Below are 22,498 nucleotides of genomic sequence, written 5' to 3' on the forward strand. Positions count from 1 at the left end.
CCTCATATTAATGGAGGAGGGACAGAGTTTCTCAGCAAATACCAAATGCCATTTCCAAACTTTGTATCCCCTGTTGTTTTGAGATTTAGGATCTAGGGATTGCCTGTCTTTAAAAGGCAAAATGATATTTGCTTAATGGCCTAAGAACTGTAGATGAAAATAAGTCCTAGGTTTAGTCATCAATTTGATGGCTCTGGTTCTGCACATCAGCAGGTCTACTCAAATTAAGAAATTACTCCGTCTAGTATGTGGCATTTTAATATTTGATTAGTTTTTTTGAATAACGGCTTTTGCAACAGATGTGATGTGTCACATTTCTGGTCTTTTAGAAGGGAATAGTGAGTCTCATGACCTTTCCCTTCCCAAGAGTTGCTCAGCCACTGAACTCTGATGACACATGGTGCAAATAATTGTTTCAGCTAGGCTGAGTATTCCAAGCATGGCATTTCATATTCAGTTCACTTTTCAATAGTTTATTTGTAATTTCTGCTAAACCACATTTAAAGTTATCCAGCATTTGGATACTAGGTCAGTAACAGATGACCTTTGCCAACAGCACAGTTTGCTTTGAAGGCCAGTATAATTAGAAAACTGAGAATAAATTCATAGGTTAAGTGGTTGTCTGTGGGAACTGATGCCCATCCTCTGTCCAAATGTAATTTTCCATGTTGCAGTGCTGTCATCTGGCTGACCTTCTTCTCTGTTCTTCTGCTGCCCACGACGTAAAGTGAAAGCACCTCTCTCTAGTTAGAGCTGAGTCTGAAAAAGAAGAAACTCTCAAAAATATCCTTTCAGAAAAAAAGAAAGACTTCTTAAAAACAAGTCCTCCTGCCTTTGTCACCGTCCACACTGCAGCACCATCCAACAACCCAAGATATTTTGTGCTTCTGCTCTCAGGTTCAAGTTGGTTCCGTCCTTGCCGCAATCCTGTGCTGGGAGTGCTGGCCTGACCTTGGATGGTTTCTTGGAGTCTTCCCCCACAGCAGAGCCCTGTTGTCCTCACTGCCATGGCCAAGGAGCTGCACTCCACTCTTGGATGGTTTCCCGCACAACAGCACCCTTTTGTCCTTGATGCCATGGCCAAGGAGCCGCACTCCACTCTCAGATGTTTTCCCCTACTGCAGCACCCCATTGTCCTCACTGCCATGGCCTAGGAGCCGCACTCCACTCTCGGATGGTTCCCCCACAGCAGCACTCCACTCTGGGATGTTCCCCCTCAGCAGCACTCCACTCTCGGATGGTTTCCCCTCAGTTCCGCTCCACTCTTGGATGGTTTCCCCTCAGTTCCACTCCACTCTTGGATGGTTTTCCCTCAGTTCCACTCCACTCTGGGATGTTCCCCACAGCAGCGCCCTGCCGGCCCCGCTGCCGGGCCCTAGGAGCTGCACTCCTCGCAGTGGCAGGAGAGGATGTAGCGGTAGGTGGCCGTGAGCCGCATGCCCCCCGAGCAGCGCAGCCTCATGGCCTTCAGCTTGGAGGTCTGGGGACGGCAGCAGTGGCAGCTGGAGCGGAAGGGCTGCTTGAGCACGGCGCTGAAGGAAACCAGGGGCTCCGAGCGCGAGCTCTGGCTGCAGCGGCCTTCGCAGCGAGCCAGCAGCACCATCTGCCAGGGAAAACACAGCGTTAGGAAACTGTCCCCAGCACACAGCTGGCACAGCTGGCAGCACCAGCTGCCAGGGAAAACACTGCGTTAGGAAATCTGTCCCCAGCACATGGCTGGCACCAGTTGGGAGCCTCCTTCCAGCCTGGTTTGGTCACTGCATCCCAGCCCCACACCCTGCTTTGCCCTGCGCTGTGTCTGAGATAACATGGGTGTGAGGAAAAGCAAAATTTCCCCCTGAAATCCCTGGTGTTGGAACCCTGAAGCCTGGGAGTTTTGAATTTTCTGTGTTTTCTAAGACTGAGCCTCAAAAGAACACTGCTTTTGACTTGAGGCCTTGGAGAAGGCTTCAAATTTGAGTGATGGAGTTGGAATCCCTGGTGTGTAGTTTGAATAGAAGTGTGTGATTTCACATGGTGAAGGATTTGGAATTTAGGGTTTTAGGATATAGTAATAGGTACTATTACTATAGGATATTATAGGGCATTGTCTTTTTTTCTTTCTCGTTCCTTCTTCTTCTTAGTTTCAGGTAATAGTTTTTGGATGGATAGAAAGTACTGTACTGTGGGTCACAGCTGTTTGGTCATTGGTTCAAAAGTATAAGTAATATAATTATTATAATGTTATATATATAATGTTATATATAATTATTATAATATAATTATAAATAATGTTAATTTTTAATTGGACAAGTAGCCTTTAAAAAACATAACTAGCTAAATCCACCGACATTTTCTCGCTTTAGCTTGTTAGCTACAAGTGCTGAAGAACTCACTGCACTATAGATAAGAATTAATAAACAGCTAAGTCCAAACACAAAAATCCTCTCTCTCATGCTTTCAATCTCTGACTGAAGGCAGGAGGAAAAAAGAAGATTAGTCACTAATATGTGGTGCCAGTAATACCTGGCACTGACACCAAAGACTGCAGGACCTGGACTGACCTTAGGGCTCCAAATGATCACAGCCAGCCCTGTTTTCCAGACACCATGACTGCAACTGCAATGTGCTGACTCCAGATCCATGGCAGTCAAGCCCTTAAATCATCAGCCAGGCTGATTCTTTGGTTGGATATTTACCAGTGTTTTGAGTATACACACCACTGATCAGCAGAACTGGTTCTCGTGTCTCAAGTTTAGATATATGAACATGTGAAGTAGAAATATAAAGAAGATGTTCAGTGTATTGCTTTAAAGAAGTATGTTTCTAGCTCACTCCTTTGACAAAGATCACCTTGAACATGTATTTGCAATTATATGTGTATCTATATATCATTGCATCAGTTTGTATCTATGTAAAATGCACTGCACAGCATAAGGCAGTGAAAATGCAAAAGAAGTTGAACTAGTTGCCAAACAGGAAAATTTTCTAGTGAGATTTTCAAAAACAGTGCAGCTCCAGGTTTCTTCCTTTGAATTCAAATGTGAGCTGTGACCAGAAGAAGGTAACTTGCACAACTGGAGGCACTAAGGAAGGAAAGTCCATGAGCAGTCACCTACTTCCCAACAACCCCTTGAGCAGACACACAGCATTAAGCACTACATAAATCTTGAAAAGGACCCTCTAAAGCTCAGCAAATTATGTGTTAGAAACAGCCGTTACCACCTTGATAACGGGCGTTGTACAAGTTTAAACAGACTCCTATAATTTCATGGGGACGGAAATATTAAATCCTTGTCAGCTAATTTTGCTTAACCAATATAAACTTCAATATCAGCTTATTACATCATCTCAAGTAGGCAGTAAAACAGTTTTAAGTCTTTCCTATAACCAAGGGGGAGCATTACATTTTAACTATGCTACACATATCTCATGGTTTTTTTCCAGAAAATCTGAAAGAAAAACTACAGATGTGACAGCAAACACTTTACAGTGCTAAACCTTTTTGAGCTTCTTTCATTACACAAGCTCAACTGGCTGCAAATCTCTAAGTTATGCAGGCAGGTACATTGAATGTTACATTTTCTCTTTAGTTAAAGTTGTAAGGAAAGATGAGCTAAAAGAGGGAGAATATTCCTGAAATCAAGTAGGAAATGCTGGTGTTGTCTGTGTCCATGGGAAAGGTTCTGATCATCTGTTGTACAGTGCTTAAAAATTCTCTTCCAAGAGTACTTGCATGCTAAATGTTTTGCTTGAAAATGTATTAATGTATTAATACATTAACAATTACACTTCCAGTCAACAGAGGTCACAAAGAAGATGTCTTCATGAGCTGATGATCTGTGCTTGGTGCCATCTTGCTTCTTAGAGAAGGGCTTTTGTTGCTTTCTGACAAACCTATCATCCTTTAAGAGTTGTAGCACAAATTGATGGTGTCCTTCTTGTGGTAGTGAATACTCATACATAAATCAAATTCAGCTGTTTGTACTAATATGGTGGGAGGGAAATTTCAGAGTATTGTTGAGTCACACCTGAGCTGCAGACCTATCAGCTACACCAAGCTCCTTAATAGCAGAATCTTTAGTGAATAGAGAACATGAAAGGGACAATCATTGCAGTGCTGTCACCCCATTACTCTGCTAAAGATCCACTTTTTTCCCTCTTGGTAAACAAACCTCACTTCCCAGGCAAGCAGCTGTTGGAGGTACCTAATTAGATACCAGCAATGCAGATATCTAATTCTGCCTGTATTGCTAAGGAAAGGAGAAGATTGGAACATTTAACCCAGTAATTCCCTTCCCAGCATCTTAACAGCTCTTGTTGGGTCTCCTGCTTAGACCAGTTCACCTCACTGTGCACTCTGTGTCACAGGTTGTTCCCAAATGTTTGGCAGAATCACAGAATTTACCAGATTGGAATAGATCATGGAGATCACCAATAGATTTTAGGGGCAAAGAGCAATCCAACAGCACCTGACAACTGCTTGAAGGTTTCAAAGACAACAGAGTTGAATTCTCCTCAGGAGTGGTACAGGGGGATGTACAACAGCCATAAATCACTTTTTGGGAGGTTCAGGGTATCATTTCTTTGATTTCAGCCCAAATGTGACAGCACACATTGCTGTATGGTGGGGCTGACTCCTGATGGTTGATACTTCTGGAACTGGAAAAATCACTTTCCAGAACAAGTATTTTCTGATACTGTTACCCCAATAATTTTTATGAGACACATCTGTTCCTGTATCTACAGGTACTTTCAGAAATGTCAATAAAAATAAAACATGCCCTCAAGAAACTGGCAGGATTAGAGAAGAGTTACTCAGAGTAATTATAGGGTAGAATTATCTGATGTGCCAATATCTCTCTCTCAATATCTTTCTCATAAACAGCTGGTTTCCTAATGCAAACCCAGCCAATATTTAGTCAATGTACTACCGTATTTCTAATTTCTAATTTCTAAATTAATTTTTTGCAATTTATAATTATCATTTACAATTTATATTTTCTAAGCCTTGTCTATAAAAACTTGTTTTAATCTGTGAAGACTCTAATTTTAACCTGCAATTTTGCTGGCTACTTACTTTTTCATAAGATTAAGGTCAGTATTTATATGATGTGGAATCACACAGCGTTGGTTTTATGCCTTGTTTTTGTGTGACAGCATAAACTCTTACCAATGGTGCAAACCCAAGTTCATGAAGTTGAACTTTCAGGCTAAAAAAAAATTTCAAATTTCCCATTTTACTAGCTTTCTAACCTTCTGGGCTACCTAAAGCCCTAACCAAAATTTACCTTCCTCTTCATAAATCCAGAACAGCACCAGTGAATTTTGGCAGGTGTGCAAATGAGCTGGAAATAGCATGTACTTTGAAAGCTTTGCTTTACCTTTTAATCAATTGCACCAGCTGCTTATTGTTTAGTGTACTATAGTGCAATAGAGATTATCACCTAAATAATTAGTAGTGCCATGATGGCATAGCACAATGATCCAGTGGGTGTGTATATATAGAAAAAACATGTGGGTATTTTATAACCTGACACCTCTTGGCTCCCCTTGGCCCCTGCACATGTGGGTTTGTGCATGTCACCTTGCAAGCCTGGATCCAGAAGTACAGTGCCCTACAAGGGAGCCATGTGGGTCTATGAGCAACTAGGGAAGAATATTATTATCATTATCATTATCATTATTGTTATCATTATTGTTATCATTATCATTATTGCTTAAAGTCAATGATCTCACAGGTACAAAAACGACCAACCTGAATATGAGGCAATATTTGACTCTGATTATTTGTCCTGTATTCTGGAAATCCAGAAGCTGTGAACTAGTTTGTTATTAAAGGTGTTTCTAGTCCTCTTTTTTGCACCTTCAGGAACAAGCTGAAGCCTGAAAGCAGAAGGGCTGAGGTGCCTGAGAATAGATTTTCACACAGTTCTCGTGGCCTGGCTGCAAGCAGGCATTACTGAAAATCTCCTGAGCTACCTCAGGAGTTAATGTCTCCAAACATCTGCTAAATCTTTCTTCATCTGCTCTGTGTCTCCCTGGGCTGGATTTTTTAGTGAGAGACTGTCAGTAGTAGCACACTTCTGGCACATCTGGATGGAGCACTTGTGACAGCCAAAACTGGAATTTGGGAGGCTCTGGGAGCAGTGAGGGAACCCAGCACACTGATGGAGACCAGTGAGTCCCCATGGCAGAGGTCAGGGTAAATCCAATATAGTCAGGAAAGGCAATATCTCATGAGTTGATACAAACATTTCCTTGAAGACAAAGGAAAACACTGCTTTTCTGGAACAAATGCCTTCTTCCATCCCTCTTTTGTGTCTCTTTTGGATGTTTTGTTACTATAATAGACTATGTTTCCAAAGGATTTGGAAAACTGTTCTCATCGCCTGCCTGAGGCCATAAGCAAAAGGGATTTCAATGATTAAATTATATTGGCTGGATGTTTAACAAAACTGCTTCCCATGTGGGTACAATTGGCAGCCTCCACAGAGAACCACAGTGGAGATAATCCTTTTTCAGTCAGGACAGACAGCAAATATAATAAGTCTTGCAATTTCTGAAGCCACTTTTAACTTCTGTAACTCTATGCTGCACCAAAAGGGAAAACATATGGAGTGTGAAAGGATATCTCAGTGAAACCAGTCTATCACCCCAAAAAAGGGCAAAGGCTCTGCTTGACACTGTCAGTCCAAACTTCCACAATGGAAACTTGGTGGAAACAAGAGGTACCACAATTCCCACAGCTACTCCCACAGAACTTTACTTTTTTTGTCTTAGTTACATTTTATCACTATATATATAAACATCTAGTTTTAATTAGCATGTCTAATGTTTCTCTGTGTTTATATGCTACTAGCTCCAGAACAGAAACCTTATGTCTACCAGAATTATTCAGATCCCCAAGACCTTAAAACCAAAACCAAACCAAAACAATAACAAAACAAAAGACCAAACAAACTAAAAACAAAAAAACAAAACAAAAAAAAAAAACCAAAAAAACCCCCAAAAAACCAAGAAAAAAACATTTTCCAAACAACATAAAAAGAGAGCTTGAATTAAGAGAGTTTTCTAGGAAATATTTCACTATGCATGGAAACTGTTTTCATTTTCCATGAGATATCAATACAATTCACAGTATTGTTATAGAAGTATTCTTGAAACTACTGTGGGATTTGGGAAGCCAAAATATGTAATAATATTTTCAAATATTATTTCCATTAAAGGCTTGATTTGAAAAGAATCACTGACTTTTGCAGCCAGAATTGCTGATGTTTATGTCATCAGCTTTTTTTCCTCAAGATCAGTTTTGAAATGATATGGTTTTCATTACATCTTCTGTGTTCTCATTTCCATTAGCCCCAGTCCTAAAGACCTGATTGCTTCTCTGCTTTACTCTGTCATTGGGGATGCTAAAAAGGTGAATTGTCGACAGGTTCTTTTCCTTCCTTCCTTCCTTCCTTCCTTCCTTCCTTCCTGGAATCCTTCCTTCCTGGAATCCTTCCTTCCTTCCTTCCTTCCTGGAATCCTTCCTGGAATCCTTCCTGGAATCCTTCCTGGAATCCTTCCTTCCTTCCTGGAATCCTTCCTTCCTTCCTTCCTTCCTTCCTGGAATCCTTCCTTCCTTCCTTCCTGGAATCCTTCCTTCCTTCCTTCCTTCCTGGAATCCTTCCTTCCTGGAATCCTTCCTTCCTGGAATCCTTCCTTCCTTCCTTCATTCCTGGAATCCTTCCTTCCTTCCTGGAATCCTTCCTTCCTGGAATCCTTCCTCATTTTAGGTCTAACAGGTGACCAGAAAAGTGCAGAGAAGGGAGGACTGCTGGCACACAGATACCACACACCTACGCTTTTTCACTTTTGCTGAAGTCAACTGCAATAAACCAAATACTGCATAAAGAGATGCACCTCTGCAGTTCTCTCTGTTAATGCTGTGTCTCTCAGATGGTAGGGAGTTCTGGTCCAGCCTAAAGCCAAATCAAAAGACCTCTCCTGAATCTCAAGTAATGCATGATTTTACAGTTTGGATTCAGAAGAAGTAGGGCAAAAGTCTCTGGGCTCCCACTGCTGTGAATCAGGCATGGTTATACAAAACCAGGCAGACAGCATTGCTGAGAGAGCAGTGAAAGGCAGCCCAGAGCAGAGCAGGCTCCCTCTGCCCAATTTGGAGGCTGTCAGCCCCTCTCTGCTGAACAGGCACAGGAGGAGCCTGGCTGCAGAGGCTTGGTCAGCAGCTGTCCTAGTGCACAGAGCACCCAGCAGGTCTTATTTTCTGTGGACACTTCTCTCTATGCTGTATTTTAGTTTTTATGATCTGCAGCTGCCTGTGGTGTTCCCTCACCCCTGCAGTGATTACTGGAAGCAAGGAATTCCTTTAGCACATGAAGGCATCTGGGGGTGTCTGCAGTCAGCACTACATCCCCCTCAACTCTGGACCCTCTCTCCTTTTAAATTCTCCCGGGATCCCTGTTGTTGGGCTTTGCCACCAGACAGGCACCCCTCTTGTGATAAACCCTGCCACACACTGGCCTCCCATCCCTCTCTTACCCAACACAGGGCTGGCAAAAGCCCTGGAGCTGGCAATAGTTCCTCTCCTTAATCCTGGGATGTGAGTGCCTGAGGCAGAGCCCCTCCCCATGGGGCAGAGGAATGGCCCAGTCATCTGAATGTACAGACTGTGTTAACTCAGACAGAACAAATTAGGACAAGACAAAAGGGACCAGCAAGGATTTTCCCATTGTTTCTCCCAATTCTTTTTCTCCACACAATGAAATAAAATGCACAGGCTGCTAAACCATTTTGACACAAAACTTTTCAGGCTTGAAATCCCAAATGAATGTCAATCTTGTATTTCTGTCTGCTGCCAAGCCCTACAGTTACCATCCAAGTGTCATTCGTCATGAAAACAAAGGCTTTGAAAAGGGTGTGGGCAGGGAGAAAATAAGCAATGTTCTTCACAACCTTTTTTAATTGCCATTTTATTATTTGGTTCTTTAGCTTAGTAGATATGCTACTAGCTATCACTGTAGTTATGAACTTACTCCAGATTAAATATTCACTTGAAGGATGGGGTGAGTGGAGTGATCTAAACTTCCAAACTAGCTCATCTCCTGTGACCATCAGCTGAGATCCCAAACCTGCTCCTTTGAATCTCCTAACTTACTGTATGTAAACTTGTGAATTGTGAATTTCTCCCTTTGAAAAGGTGAAAAGCGAGTCAAGAGCCTTTATCTCCAGTCCAGTTCTTACATACACACAAGATGTCTTCACATCTGCGTGTGGTCTATAGGAATTTACACTGGGAAAATCACCCAGAATGGCTCATTTTACCAACTCCTCCTCACAGGATCATACTGTGAGAGGTAAGGGAGGGGGCTTACCTTGGAGCTGCACTTGTACAGGGGGTGGCTGATGGAATCCACGTAGTGGTGCCTCATGCAGCGGCTGGGGTCCGAGTCCATCAGGAAGGACCCCTCTGTTTTACTGTCCGTGTCTCCCACCATCACCAGCAGCGACAGCATGGAAATCGAAGCTGCGAGTACATGATTTCCCATTGTCGAGGAACTTCTCGCTGGTAACAGCAGAGGGAGGTAGAGCATCAAAAACCTTCCAAATTCTGCAAGCCAGTTCCTTTCCAGGATGGTGGAAAGTCCGGTTTAAGTGTCTGGGCTGTCATTCTTCTTCTCAAGTTGGAGTCTGAGGAGGTTGTAATCCATCAAAGAATCTCCTGCACAGCTGGAATAAAATCAACATAAATCACAATCCTGAGCAAAAAGACCTCTGGAGAAACTAGTCATAAATAATATTAAGGCACTTAGGGCCTTTGCTAGCCAAAATACTGGCTCAGAGTCAGTGAGCATCATTCCCACAGTAGGTAGGGAATATGTCCTTATGGAAGGAGATGTCAAGGCCTTGTTATTTTTAGCATCGTTCTCTCATTTCAGGGAGAACCTTTTGACTTTTAGCATCACAAGTGTTGCAATACCATTCTTTTCCCCTTGGTGGTGACCCTACAGTGTTCCCCTCAAAACTGGTGATTAGTGACACATCAGAAATTTCTGCAAATCAAAATCTGTATCCATTCAAAGTGTGGAAGAGGGTCAAAGCTTGGCTGCTTTCTGCATGACAGATGGGAATGCCTGGCCTAGGCAGCACATGGGAAGGCTGGAAACAGGCTGAGCTGTGGCTCTGGAGGCTGCCTGGCCATACCCTGCAGGGACAAGGGACATCCCCAGGGTGGAGGGATGCTGAAGGTCTGAGCCAAGCATGAGCCAAGCTGAGAACTGCTGAGCCCCAGCCTGCACTGCATGAGGAGCTGCCCAGGCCTCTGGCTGCCCTGCCCTCTGAGTACCAAACTCCCATGCACACACATGGACTGGCTTTGCTTGCTTACTTGTCAGGCAGCACTTGCTCCGTGTCAGTTTCCTCTCTGCTAATTGAAGGGCAGCATCTGAAAAATACATTGATTATTCCATAACATCCAAGTGCTGTCACAGCTATCAGCTGGGAAAAATTGTGTTCAGGTGGAGACATATGGCTATCTACCCAGGCATCTGGCTTTGTGGTTCATGTTGGAGATCAGGAGATTCCCCAGGAAACAGGTACAGGACAGCCCCTGAAATGTGCCCAGAGCTTTGTGCCAGGGGAAGGAGAATATCTCCATCAGCTGCTTCTTCACAATCCCTTGATCCTTGTCACAAAGCCCTTAGTCACAACTGGGTGATTAATTTCACTTTCACTACAAACAGATATAACTTGAAAGAGCTGTGAATTATCCATCTAAACACAGCCCAATGGAGGATAGTCAAAGGATATTCATCAGTACAGCTAAAAGTGCAAAGACTTTCTAAAGAAACTAAGATAAAACAGTTCCCTACTCACAAAGAAATACTCCCAGAGCCTCTTGGGTATTTAAAGAGCTGATGTGTGCCTTTATTGCCTTATACAAGCCTCTTTCAAAACAGTTTTCTGGCTTGCTGGCAGTCCTCTAAACCAGCTGATACTCATCTCCCAAACAGCCTCCCCACCAGAGTGCTCAATGATTTCTATATTGCTTTACAGCCTCCCCAGCACTTCTGTGAGAGGGGTGCCTGGCAGTGACAAACACTTCCAGAGTTCATCCAAGTTGGGATTGCACTGATGTGACATCCAAAGTCTCATGCTGAGAACAAATGTTATTGGGGATGCTCTGTGTGTTAGACAGACAAAGATGCTCTGTAAATTAGATACTTTTGTTGTTGCTGTTTCAGGCTATTATCCATGTGCTTAAGTAGGAAAGAAAAAATAATGCGACTGTGGATTTAAATGACAAATTATTTTTTTTCCCCAGAGTGACATATGACCTGGTATATTTTCCTCAGCAAATGGGGCATTAAAAACTTACTATGTCTTTGAAGTATAAAGAACCTAAACAAACAACACCAAATGCTTAGGATCTCAGACACATTTATGCACAGCCTCATTCATGTCAATAAATATCCCTCCCAACATTTTAGCAGCATAGGAGAGAATTCTCTCAGTCATGGGAGCTGGGACAGACTCCCTCCCCAAAGTGAACTCTGCTACTCCAGTTCATGCAGATGATGCCCAAGGATTAGCTAACAGGAGGAGGGATGCACTATTATTTTCTCCATGTTTAACCTTTTACCTACATTCCTATTCTTTTTTATAAAGAGGCTGACCAAAACATGCTGCTTGGCAAGGTCTCCCTCCAACATAGTTAATCATTATTACACACCCAGTAATTCCTTCTCTGTCCAAATAAATTTACTTGATATTAGACTGTCTCATTTCATGTGATATTACACCCAGGGATCCCCATTTCCCATTCTCTCTGTCCCACTGTTAATTCTGTGCTTCAATATCTTCCCATGGTTTTGATCAGTATGATTTAATACAGTGAGAGAAATCTGAAGTCCTGGCTCAGTTTTCAAAGGCTTATCTCCCTAGTTTTCTTCAGGAAATAATTGGATGACACAGAGTCTGCCTCATGAAAACACTCTGAGAAAGCTGGAAAGACACAGGGAAAAGTGTGAGAAAAGGAACATGGCTGTACCTTCTTCAGGACAAGCACAGTACAAAAAAATATTAACACTTCTACAATCTTTTAAAATCACCCTGATATCTCAGTAACAAAGAAATGTAGCAGGTTTTGGTAACAATACTTTGAGAGAAGTATAAAGTATCACATATTTATAAGAAAAAAGAGAGAAAACCATTGTAAATATGATCCATCTCTTGTGAAATAATTGGTTATAGTTGTTTATGGACATACTGATAAAATGTGCAGATGTATCTCCTGACATACCTATGGGAGGCATGCACATATATTTTCCAAGAGTGTATATATATATATATATATATATACATATATATATATATATAAAACATGTATGGAAGAAAACAGTCTTAGAGGGACGTTAAAACACATGGAAGTTAGGGTGTAGAGTTTTGATTCTGTTAAAAAAGGTCAAAATATTTTCACTCACATCACCATGATGAGGTATGTTGGTATGATATTTTCCATTTCCAGCTGATATTGTGCAATGTCACTTCACTTGAACTTAGCATTATTATTATTATTTTTATTTTAAAAATTGCATTCCTTTTGAAATGCTGTCTGAAATGATAAAATCCTAGATAGCACATGCTATCAGGATTGGCATAAGTAGTTTCCAGTCTATACTTCTGTCCAAAACACAGAAGCAAGTACAGTTGTGATCATAAATCATCATTACAATGACATTTTGTTTCATTTGGAAAAGACACTTTTTTATTAAAAGCAACCATTTCACAGAGAATTTTTTTCTTCTATTTCAGCTTTTTTCCTCACTTCCTTTTCATGCAAAAACTCTGGTATACAGCTCACCTGCCAAGCTAACATAAAGGAAGCCTAAACCCTCCCTCTTTACAGCATCCTGTAAAGAAAAAGATGCAAACATAACTTCATACCCTTAGGCTGAAAATTTGCTACAAAAATATATGGCCTAACAGTGGATGAAAATCACTGCTCCACATTTTTTCCACAATTCACTGAGATATGGGAAGTACATTTTGCTAGCAGTGGCTTAGTTTCTTTTCCATATAACTGGTTTCCAGGATTTCATAGAGACATAACCTATTAAAGCTTGTCACAGCTGTTACCTAAAACTGCTACAGCTGTTAACCTGAAAACTTGAGGGAAAAATAGAAGACATCCCAAAGAAAAACCATATTAACATACAGCTAAGACTGTATTGCATGTGAACATAGGCTCAAAGTAAGGGTTATTTTTCCAACTCCAGGTTCATATTAACTCCTTTCTGAATAATAAAGATTTCTTATCATAGTTTTAATATCATTTAGAGTGGTGAAGGCTAAGATTTTGTTTTGCTTTAAGGACAGAGGAACATTCCATCATCTGGAATTATTTAGCCAGTCACTTTGTGAGAACGTAAACAGGAATTCCCTTTTTGCTATGTATCTTGGAAAAAATAAAGAGCTGAGCAATTCTCCAAAGCTCTATTGGATCTGCACACTTTTACCCTGGGAGGTAGAGCAGTGGAAAAGCTCTTTTGTGGTGCTCTTCTTCTAGTTAGTTCTTCCCTGAGCCCCCCGTATTGCATGTATGTTAAGCTTGGCCTTCATTTGCTAGGCATTTTCTATGTTTGAGACTCTGCTTGAAGATGAGGGCACCATTTAAGTCACTCAATGCTTTTTGTGTTTTGGAGGCTGCCAAAATCCCATTGAAGCAGTGGTGTGTGTATATAACTTAAGCCTGGCCTTGCATGCTGTGCATATTTAGTAAACACAATTATTTGGATCCTACCATGTGGTTCCTTCAATCTGAATTTGCTATGTAAACAGAAGAGTTGCAAGACTGCTCAGTTTCTCCAAACTCCAGACTTAAAAATGTATCACTAGCCATGTATATGTATATATATGTGTGTGTGTAAATTCACTGCTGCTGCTCTGACAAAAAAAAAACAAAAGCCACAAAGTTCTTCATGAGACAAATATGGGTTTCTCCAGAACTTGATTGAGTTTGGAAAAGTTTTGGTTTTCTAGGAAGATAGGAATTTGGGGGTTTCACTCTCCAAGATCTGGATTGGAGTGGAAAGAACTGTGATGGGCAAATTACTCAGTCAGGCTCCAGTTCAATTCTCCACTGCCATGACAAAGGCAGCCTGGTCTGTTCCCAAAGATCTTTCTGCACCCACTTGGGTGGTTTCCAGCCCACACAGCCATCCACACCAGGCCTGGGAACAGCTTGGGAATCACTGAGAGCTGTGGGACTGAAACAAAGTGAGCCATTTCAGACAACAGTTCATGGAGCAGGGGAGGCAATCCCAGATGGGATGCTGTGTCCAACCCTGCTTTCTGCAGAACCACCGAGGGTCTTTGCCAGTTCCAGTGTATTATCTTTTAGCTCTGTAAATAAATGCAGTCATCTTCTTATCTATCTGTTTTACTGTGACCATTTCTGTGCCAGCAGTCAAGGGTCTGGGCTCCTCTGTGTGCTATCTAAAATCCTCACTTCATTCTGCAGCTGCCTGTCAGAACACCTGACAGAGCCACAGAGTGACCATGTGGAAGCCAAGCAGCAGCAGGTGAACACAGGCAACACCAGGTGTCTGAGAAATGTCTCCACACAACATTTGAGCAGGTTTCTTCCCATCCTAAGGCAAGGCAAATACTAAACCAAATATTTTGAGTGAGACCCTTACAAATCTAAATAAGTGAATGTTCTCCCTAGGTCTTGTTGTTCTTAAGAGGGTTTGCTTGACTGGCATCCAGCTGTCTTGGAGCTTGTCCCTCTCCATGCCAAGGGAAATGTCTCCATCCATGGTCCAGGAGCTCCATCCACCCATTCATTACACAGCAGGGCAGTGTCTGCCTGCATGGGGGTACACAAACAGCACACACTCCTAGACAGAGCTGGCAGCAGCTGATTGGCAAGAGGAAAGAGGAAGAAAAAAGGCAGCAAGAAGAAAAACAGGCTCAAAAGAAGGAAATTCAATACTCTTCATCTGGTTGTCCATGGCAGAGAAATCCATCTTCTGGTCCTACTAAGGCTGTGCTGAGAGAAACTCCTGGAAAGCATTTTTACTGGGAGACTTCTTAAGTCTGTTAATATTTCAGGAGATTAATGCCTGTGACTGTAAGCAGACTCAAAAAGAAAGAACAGGAAGACCATGGCATTGAAGCAATTGCAGCAAACAGAATGGAAGCACCCTGGGAGCCTCAGCACATGTGGGGTGAGCACACATGGGGCTGGTTCCCTGGGCTCGTTTAAGGCTCCAAAAATGTTCCTGCCGTGGGGACCTGGTACATGAGGTGGAACAAATCCAGCTGAATGGCACTTGAGCTGTCTGAACTTCCCTCTGCTTTTGAAGCTCCCAAGAATATTTCCAGCCTTTCAGGTAGTAGGAGAGGGGAGTAGGAGTAGGAGCAGGAGATGCCTTCCTGCTCAGTGGTTGGAATAACAAACTCCAGTGGGTACAGTGAGCTGGCACCCAGCCAGCAGACAGGCACAGGCCAACATGGAGAAAAGGGTTTAATACACTCACAAAGAATAACTGCTGGGGGACAAAAGACTGCTTGTATTTTTATTCTTTCCTTTTCCTGCTTCCAGGAAGCTTTAAATAGATTGATTATGGGCATGCATGGGATATCTCTCTAATGAGGGAGTAGAGCCTTTTAATGGTGAGGTGATGCCAGCCTTGGATTCTTTCTTTATTCTTATGTCTCGCTGAATATCAGAGTAGTCATGGTCTCGAGTCTCAGACAGCAGAGGAATACAATTTTCCACTTGGCCATCCATCCAGAGGGTGCTGGCTGGGATTAGTCCTTGGTGAAGCACCAGGTCTAGGGCTGCCCATCCCTCTCAGAAGGCAAACCAGCAAGGGTGGCTGCTGGCTACAGTGCAAGTGTTCCCAGCCAAGCATTAGCTATAGGATTTGCTTCAGTAATTACCTCTACTTCAGTCTTATGACCCAACATGAGGCAAAATTACTCTTGGCCAAATTACAAGTCTCTGAGCAGTCTAGGGCATTCAAGCATGTGTCCTCTACCTGTTGGAGTGTGTTACAAGAAGGTGGGCAACTTTTGTTCTCTGTCTTTTGCACATTTTCCAGCCAACTCAAAGGCCTGAAGTTATCAATAGATGCAGGAGTATGAAATAAAAACCATACCATGGAATGGTCTTTTTATTCTTTAACACTAAGCAAACACATCCCTGCCACTGGGGCCAGCAGAGAGTGTTATGCATGCCGGAGACAGCACATGGTTGAAGGGGATGTTCCCTCTCTTCTGACCCCAGGGGCAAAATCCTTTCCTCTTTTATACACAGGCAGCATTCAGACCACCATCCATATACCTCATCCCCTGATAATTAGGGAACCTAAATATTCGGCTCATGGTAACAATTCTGTGTCTTCTAACAAGGGGAGCAGCGTTCCCCCAAGTCCCACTCCCTTTGAGCCACACTGCTATGACAGCAATGTGATTGTCACTGCCATGGTATGCTTAACCTTTGCCAAACCAGAGCTGAGGCATTAACTCAGATCCTCAACCCACATGTCTTAAAGGGCAACATAACCTGTGCTGCCTCAGCCCAACACAGTCTGCAGCTCAGCAATAACAAGCATGAAAATGTGACAAGCATGAGCCGTAAAAATGATTGATGCAAGTAGAAAAATAACAAAGAGAAGCTGAAAAATAGCAATGAGGAGGAGGAATTCCTGGGACCAGTGTCTCCATGGCACCAGCAGCCCCCTACTCTCACACCAACATAGAGGCTACACTTGCCTGTAGAAGAAAGGATCTCCATGCCACACAATGAAATTCCAGCAAACAGGACAAGGACTGATGGTGTCTGGAAGTGGTAGTGCCTCTGCTACCCAGATAATAGTTTGAATTAGATTATGTGAGAAAAGGAGGAATTTATAGACGACCAGCTGCTCAAAGGCTTACTACAACCTTGCTTTTATTGTTCTGCTAAGTTAGAGGTGGGGCATCAGAGGGATTCCTAACATACCACTACTGAGAAATTTTAATATGTTCCACACTGACACATATAAAAAAGAAATAACAGCTGATCACAGCCAGCAAAGACTGCAACATCTCTTCATATGCATGCACAGAAGTGTGGTCAAAGTGGGGTGCTCTTGGCTCAGACACCTGTGCTAACCTGACCCAACTAAACCTTTCTCCTGCCATTGAGTTGAGTTTCAGCAAAAGGACTGTCAAATGTGAAGTCAGAAAAAAAAGGTGATCTGGACATGGCTATTCACCCCATCCTGAGATACCAGAACATAGAGAAGGGCAGGGGAGCTGAGAGGCAGAACTCTTAACACTGATGAAAAGAAACACGTGTTTACACAACCAGCAATGATCCGGGGGAACAAGATATCACAGAGGGCAAAAGTTTAGCTGGGCTCAGCCAAAGGACCTGCTGTCTGTGTGGGGCTACAGTCACAGGGGTTTCATTTCAGAAGGGTTTTTGGAAGGGTTATAAACCCTCAGGACTCTGAGAGTTCAGTGGATGGGGTTAGGGGAAAATCCTTTGCCCCAGCAAGTTACCCCGTAGCTGTTGCCACGGGGTCTTTGTGTCTTTCTTTGATGTGGCAACTTCCAGAGGTGGATTCCTCAAATAACAGGAGGCTACAGTCTCATGTAGCAAAACCTTCCTAGAACTCACAAATTTCTCAGAAGGAGTATGAGACTGAGAAATTTGTAATTCTTATAATACAACTATCAAATATTTAATAAAATTGTAATTACAATAGTGATTGGGAGGTGGGGAGGGGGAAAGAGAGGATTTTGTTTTCTTTCAGTAAAACAAATAATCCACCAGGATTGCAAAAATTACTACCTCAGTGGTTTCATGAAAGCTTTTGCCATAGATAGTCAATTCTCTCCAAGTTTCAAGGACAACCTTGAGCACTTCCTAGTGCATCTGAGAGCAGACAAGCCAGGCAGGGAACAACAAAATCAGCCCCAGGAGAAATGGGAAATGAAGGAAACCAGAGGAGGACTCCCTGTCAAATGAGCCACAGCAGGCATCAGTGTGAGTTCCCAAGGAGGTGGCTTGTGCCCCTCCCACCTGGGCAAGAGAGATTGCAGTTCTGGCCAGCCAAAAAGACAAGAATATGCAAATAATGCCACAAGCCTCAGGGGTGAGTGAGGGATGGTTCCAGTGGGGCAGATGGCTTCTGTGGAAATCAGCCATGCCTGAGGAGCTACCTGGGGTACTGCAAACTGTACCCAAGACTGTCCATAACAAACATCCTGCTCTGCAAAGGCCAGTCATCAGCACACATTAATCTGATCCAAACCAGGCACTGCACAAACCCAGGAAACCTACATGGGACATCTTCAGGTAGAGAAATGAGCCTGTAACTAATCATCAGCACCTCCTAATTATACTCTGCTCTTAAATCAAACTGCATTTTACTTTGTAAGCTTGAAATACCTATTCCTTCCACATTTGTTTTTAACTGGAAAATCTTAAAGCATTGTTTAATAATACAAAATAAGATTTCATTAGCAGTAAGAACATATCAATGTATGTAAAGTCACAATGGGAACCCCTGATTCAAGCTGGTATGTAATTACTCACCAGATAGTTCTATTTAGGTCCAGGAAATTATTCATGTGTATAACTACTCACAAACATGAGTAAGGTCCCACAGCAAGAGCAAAAGTGAATGTAATTAGTAATTCAAAAGGAAGGGGGGAAATAATAGCTACAGGTCCTAAAATGTAGATATTCATATATTCTTTTGAGGAGGGACAAGTAATAACAGCACTGTGATAACTGCTGCCACACTTATTGCCATACCAGGCAGTTGGGTTGCTTCTATTAGAAAAAACTTTGCAATGAAGTATTGATTTCAAGTGAGTTTGTCCCCACTGTTGGTTTTAAATAATCATTCGCCTTTAAGTGAGTTTGTCCTATTACTGGTTTTAAAAAAACTTCTGCCAGTCCTTTTACAACTGAGTTCCTTCCTCTCAGCCACAGTTATAAAGCTTTAGGAACTGTAAGCAACATGTAGGAATAGGAAATAGAATATAGGAAATATAGCATATAGGAGATATAGCATATAGGAAATATAGCATATAGGAAATACATTTTCATCTCTAAAGAGCTGCAGAAACCCTGAGTTACTTGCCCTGCACCTCTCCCAGGCAGAAACATACAGGATGTGTTCTGGGGAGGCTATGAGAGAAATTTCAGTGAACTTGCAGGGTAGGATAAATCTGCCTGGCAGCCCCACGACAGTCAGTGTGCGCACACACACACACACACACACACACACACAGACACAAACACATCCCATCCTGCAAATCCAGGTTTGTCACAAGAAAATCGCCCCCTCCCCATCCCAGCACACACTGTGTTGTGACCCTGCAGCAATCCTGAGATTGGTCTTCTTTGTTACTCTGTTCTGTGCTGCTGGACCCACTCGCTTGAGCTTTTATGGGACGAATTCACTCACCTGGATCCCAGCAGGGCTCTGCTCCTCAGGGTCCGCTCCCGCAGTTGCACTGCACTGACACTTGGACACCGGGCTCACAGCAGAGAAATTCTTCTTCCAGAGAAGCAGAGAACAGTCATGCTCGTGCCTGTGGCGCTGACACACAGGGAAATGATCAGCGGGGAAGGCAGGAGAGCCTCCCTCTGTCCTTCGGCGGGCGGTCCGGGGTCGCGCAGCATCCTCCGCTGTCAGCTCCGAGCGCACCGTCACAGCAGCAGAGCAAGCACGGGCTTTCCTCCGGCTCCGAGCCCATAAACAGCGTGTTAAACCTGCCCTAGCCCACAGCCAGCGCTGTCCGGTCCGTCGGAAAGCCTTGCGGAAGTTTGGATAAATAATAATGTGCGAATTGTGAGCGCCGCCGCGAAGCGTGAGACACAAAGCTAGGAATAAATGTTGCCTGTTGTTTCAAATTATTCTGAGCGCTCCAGCAGATGACTGGCAAGAGAACAGCAGGCGTAAGCAGTGGTAAAAGTAAACAGTCCAACTTTAAAGTAGCAGGCTTGCCCGTGTTCATAGAGCCCTGCTGTAGGGGACAAAGAGGGTGCTGGCGGTACCAGCGCTCTCTCCGTGGATTCAGGGCAGCCCAGAATGTCCATTCACTCCAAAGCCACAGCTGTGGCCAGCACAGAGCTGCACACTGGGGCTCAGTGTGCCCACAAGGATAGGTGTTTAACCAAGCTGCCTGGGCCACCTGTTTGACCACACACAGCAACCTTCAGACAGGAGATAAGGACACGAGGATAAAGAGACACAGGGACTAGAGCTGGGTTGATTCCATTTAAACATAGTTTAATTTTTAAAATGGTACAAGGAGAACATGTCTTGGTCAGATAAAGAGATTAAGCACTCAGTTTAAGTCCATGTAATACTCAAAATCTGTAGGAATCTCTTATTTGCATGCTTACCTTTGGAAAATGTGCCACTCCCTCCTTCCCTCGAACCCTTCGGAGAGCTAAAAGAGATCCTGCTACTTCCAAATGCTTTTGTTCTTCTGTCCCTCCGTCACATGGCTTGCCTTTTATATTTGCAACACACAAAAGTTAGGGCTGTTGTTTAAGAGAGAGAGGGAGAGAGAGGGAGAGAGGGGGAATGTCAAATGGAAAAGTGCCATTGCAGTCATATATCAATCAGGGCAGCAGCAGCAGCAGCTCACTGGCAAATGGGAATTCCACAGAAATGTGAAGCTCTTGTTATCTGAGAAATCACAAAACACCACCAGCCAAGCTCCCCTCTGCAGGGACTTCTTATTATTGGCAAGCCAGGAAATAGAAGGAAATGTAGGCGCTTTTTTATTACTGTTATTGTTTCAGATCTGGAGATAAGGACACTGTGGCATGTGTAAGCCAGTGGAATATAAATCCTGAATCAAATTCCTTCCTAAACAAATGCACCATGTGCAAGATAAAGCCAACTACTGAAGCAAGGTAGTGGAGCTAAGTGAAGAATCTGACAGTAATGATTTAAAGAATTTGATAACTGCACTTGGAAAATATCCACAGAAAAACTACCTGCTCCCTGGATTACTCATTAATCTCTCTCTCTTTTTTTTTTTTTTCTGACCAATTTTTCTTAGGCTTTTTAAAACTGTGATTGATCTCAGATATCCTTAATTCAAGCTGTGCTGCTCCACTACAATTGGTCAACTAAATCATCAGACATCCCTTGGCTCTCCAGTTGGGCCAGCAGGCAAGCATTTTCTGTATAAATTTTCTGTATTTTCTGTATAAATTTTCTGCATTTTCTGTATAAATACTTGTCTGCAAATCTGCATTTCCCCTGCTTCAGACAACCTACCCTGAAATTCTGAAGTTTCTGTCAAGTAAACTCAGAATTTTGCTCAGAGAAGAAAACATTGTCTTTACACACATTCTCTAAAGAAGGCCAAGTTTGAAAGAAGTTATCCTTAAAATATTTTATAGAATATTATGGGTATGTGTAAAAAAAAAATAAAAATGTCCTGAGAGGCTGAAGGCAGGCTCCATCCACTGGAAAACCCCACTTACAACAAGCACATCACAGCCCTGGATGCACCAATCCATCTTTTCTGCAGAGGAGAGTGTTTCATTCCTCTGTGGAGTGCCCCCTAGTCATCCTGCAGGATCAGGGGAAGCACAGACCTAAGCTGGTTAATTGAAAAACAGGCAATATAGCTGGCCATTCACAAGCTGGATCTGTTCAGAGGCACTGGCCAGCAGATGGACTGGGTTCTGTGCTGATTGTGTTTGAACTCCAAAGAAAAGTTGGTATTTGATGGATGATGTTATCAGCTAAATGTCTTATGTGGTATAAGATCAAGAACAGATGGGAATCATCCCTTAAAAATACAGTAATCTAAAAGGGGAATGGCTTTTAGATGAGTAAGCATCATGGAAACAATAAAGGAGATTTTCTTTGGCTTGCTTTGCTGCACAGCCAGGTTTGACTGGTGGGATAAACAAACAACCCACTTAGGAATGAAATTCTTAGGATGTGAGTTTCGCTGCACATTTTTCCCTTTGGTCATTGGACTGCTGTGTTGCCTTTTTCCACTGGTAAGAAAGTGATTTAAATACTCTGGTAACTTTCACTAAGAACCTCCACATGCAAAGCAGCTTCTGGATGAAATCCTCCAGGAGACAGTAAATATCCTGCTCATGCTCCTCATTGAAAATGGTGCTTTAGGATTTTTTTTACTGGCATTGCTTAGGCTTCTTATCTTTTTGTCATCTGCAGGTGACAATATCTGTATAATTTTTTTTTTTGCTGGGTGCTAAGCATACTCAACAATTATCAATAATTCCTCAAACAATGGTATTTTTGAGATGTAGTGCTCAGCAGTCTGCTACCATAAATTCTTACTACAGGAAAATCAGCAAAAGTGACTTTCAATTTTTTTATCTTCAGCTTCCAGACTCTGTTTGGCAGTCAGTGGAAGTTAATCAGCAATTAATTGACCAGCCTGGTGACTTATAAACTGACACTTTCATTTGTGGCCTTCTGAATGAACTTGCACATGAGCA

At 42.7% G+C, this 22,498-nt stretch overlaps 1 protein-coding gene across 5 annotated transcripts; it reads right to left on the reverse strand.

The window, feature by feature from the left end:
* Positions 1-454: 454 nt before the first annotated feature.
* On the reverse strand, positions 455-20,551 carry NDP (norrin cystine knot growth factor NDP). 5 transcript variants are annotated; one of them, XM_079308851.1, is made up of 5 exons: positions 20,405-20,551; positions 10,373-10,429; positions 9,360-9,714; positions 1,328-1,603; positions 455-963 (listed from the first exon to the last, which is right to left on the reverse strand). In XM_079308851.1, exons 3-4 carry the CDS (start codon positions 9,576-9,578, stop codon positions 1,376-1,378), a joined length of 447 nt encoding a protein of 148 aa, XP_079164977.1. In that variant the 5' UTR covers positions 9,579-9,714; positions 10,373-10,429; positions 20,405-20,551; the 3' UTR covers positions 455-963; positions 1,328-1,375. The 5 variants fall into 5 exon arrangements, with proteins under 5 accessions (XP_079164977.1, XP_079164978.1, XP_079164974.1 ...); XM_079308848.1 differs by lacking the exon at positions 455-963 and adding an exon at positions 19,461-19,811 and having other exon boundaries at positions 20,405-20,536; XM_079308849.1 differs by lacking the exon at positions 455-963 and adding an exon at positions 19,461-19,553 and having other exon boundaries at positions 20,405-20,531.
* Positions 20,552-22,498: the final 1,947 nt, after the last annotated feature.

The sequence above is a fragment of the Erithacus rubecula genome (genome assembly GCF_903797595.1).
Source record: "Erithacus rubecula genome assembly, chromosome: 1".
Taxonomy (NCBI): Eukaryota; Metazoa; Chordata; class Aves; order Passeriformes; family Muscicapidae; genus Erithacus; species Erithacus rubecula.

Bases quoted from the DNA above. Each gene is read 5' to 3' on its own strand.
- NDP (XM_079308851.1), bottom strand. From the start codon at position 9,578: ATGCTCTACCTCCCTCTGCTGTTACCAGCGAGAAGTTCCTCGACAATG. The intron at 1,604-9,359 runs GTAAGCCCCCTC...TTTCCCTGGCAG, and splicing joins TGTACAAGTGCAGCTCCAAG to ATGGTGCTGCTGGCTCGCTG.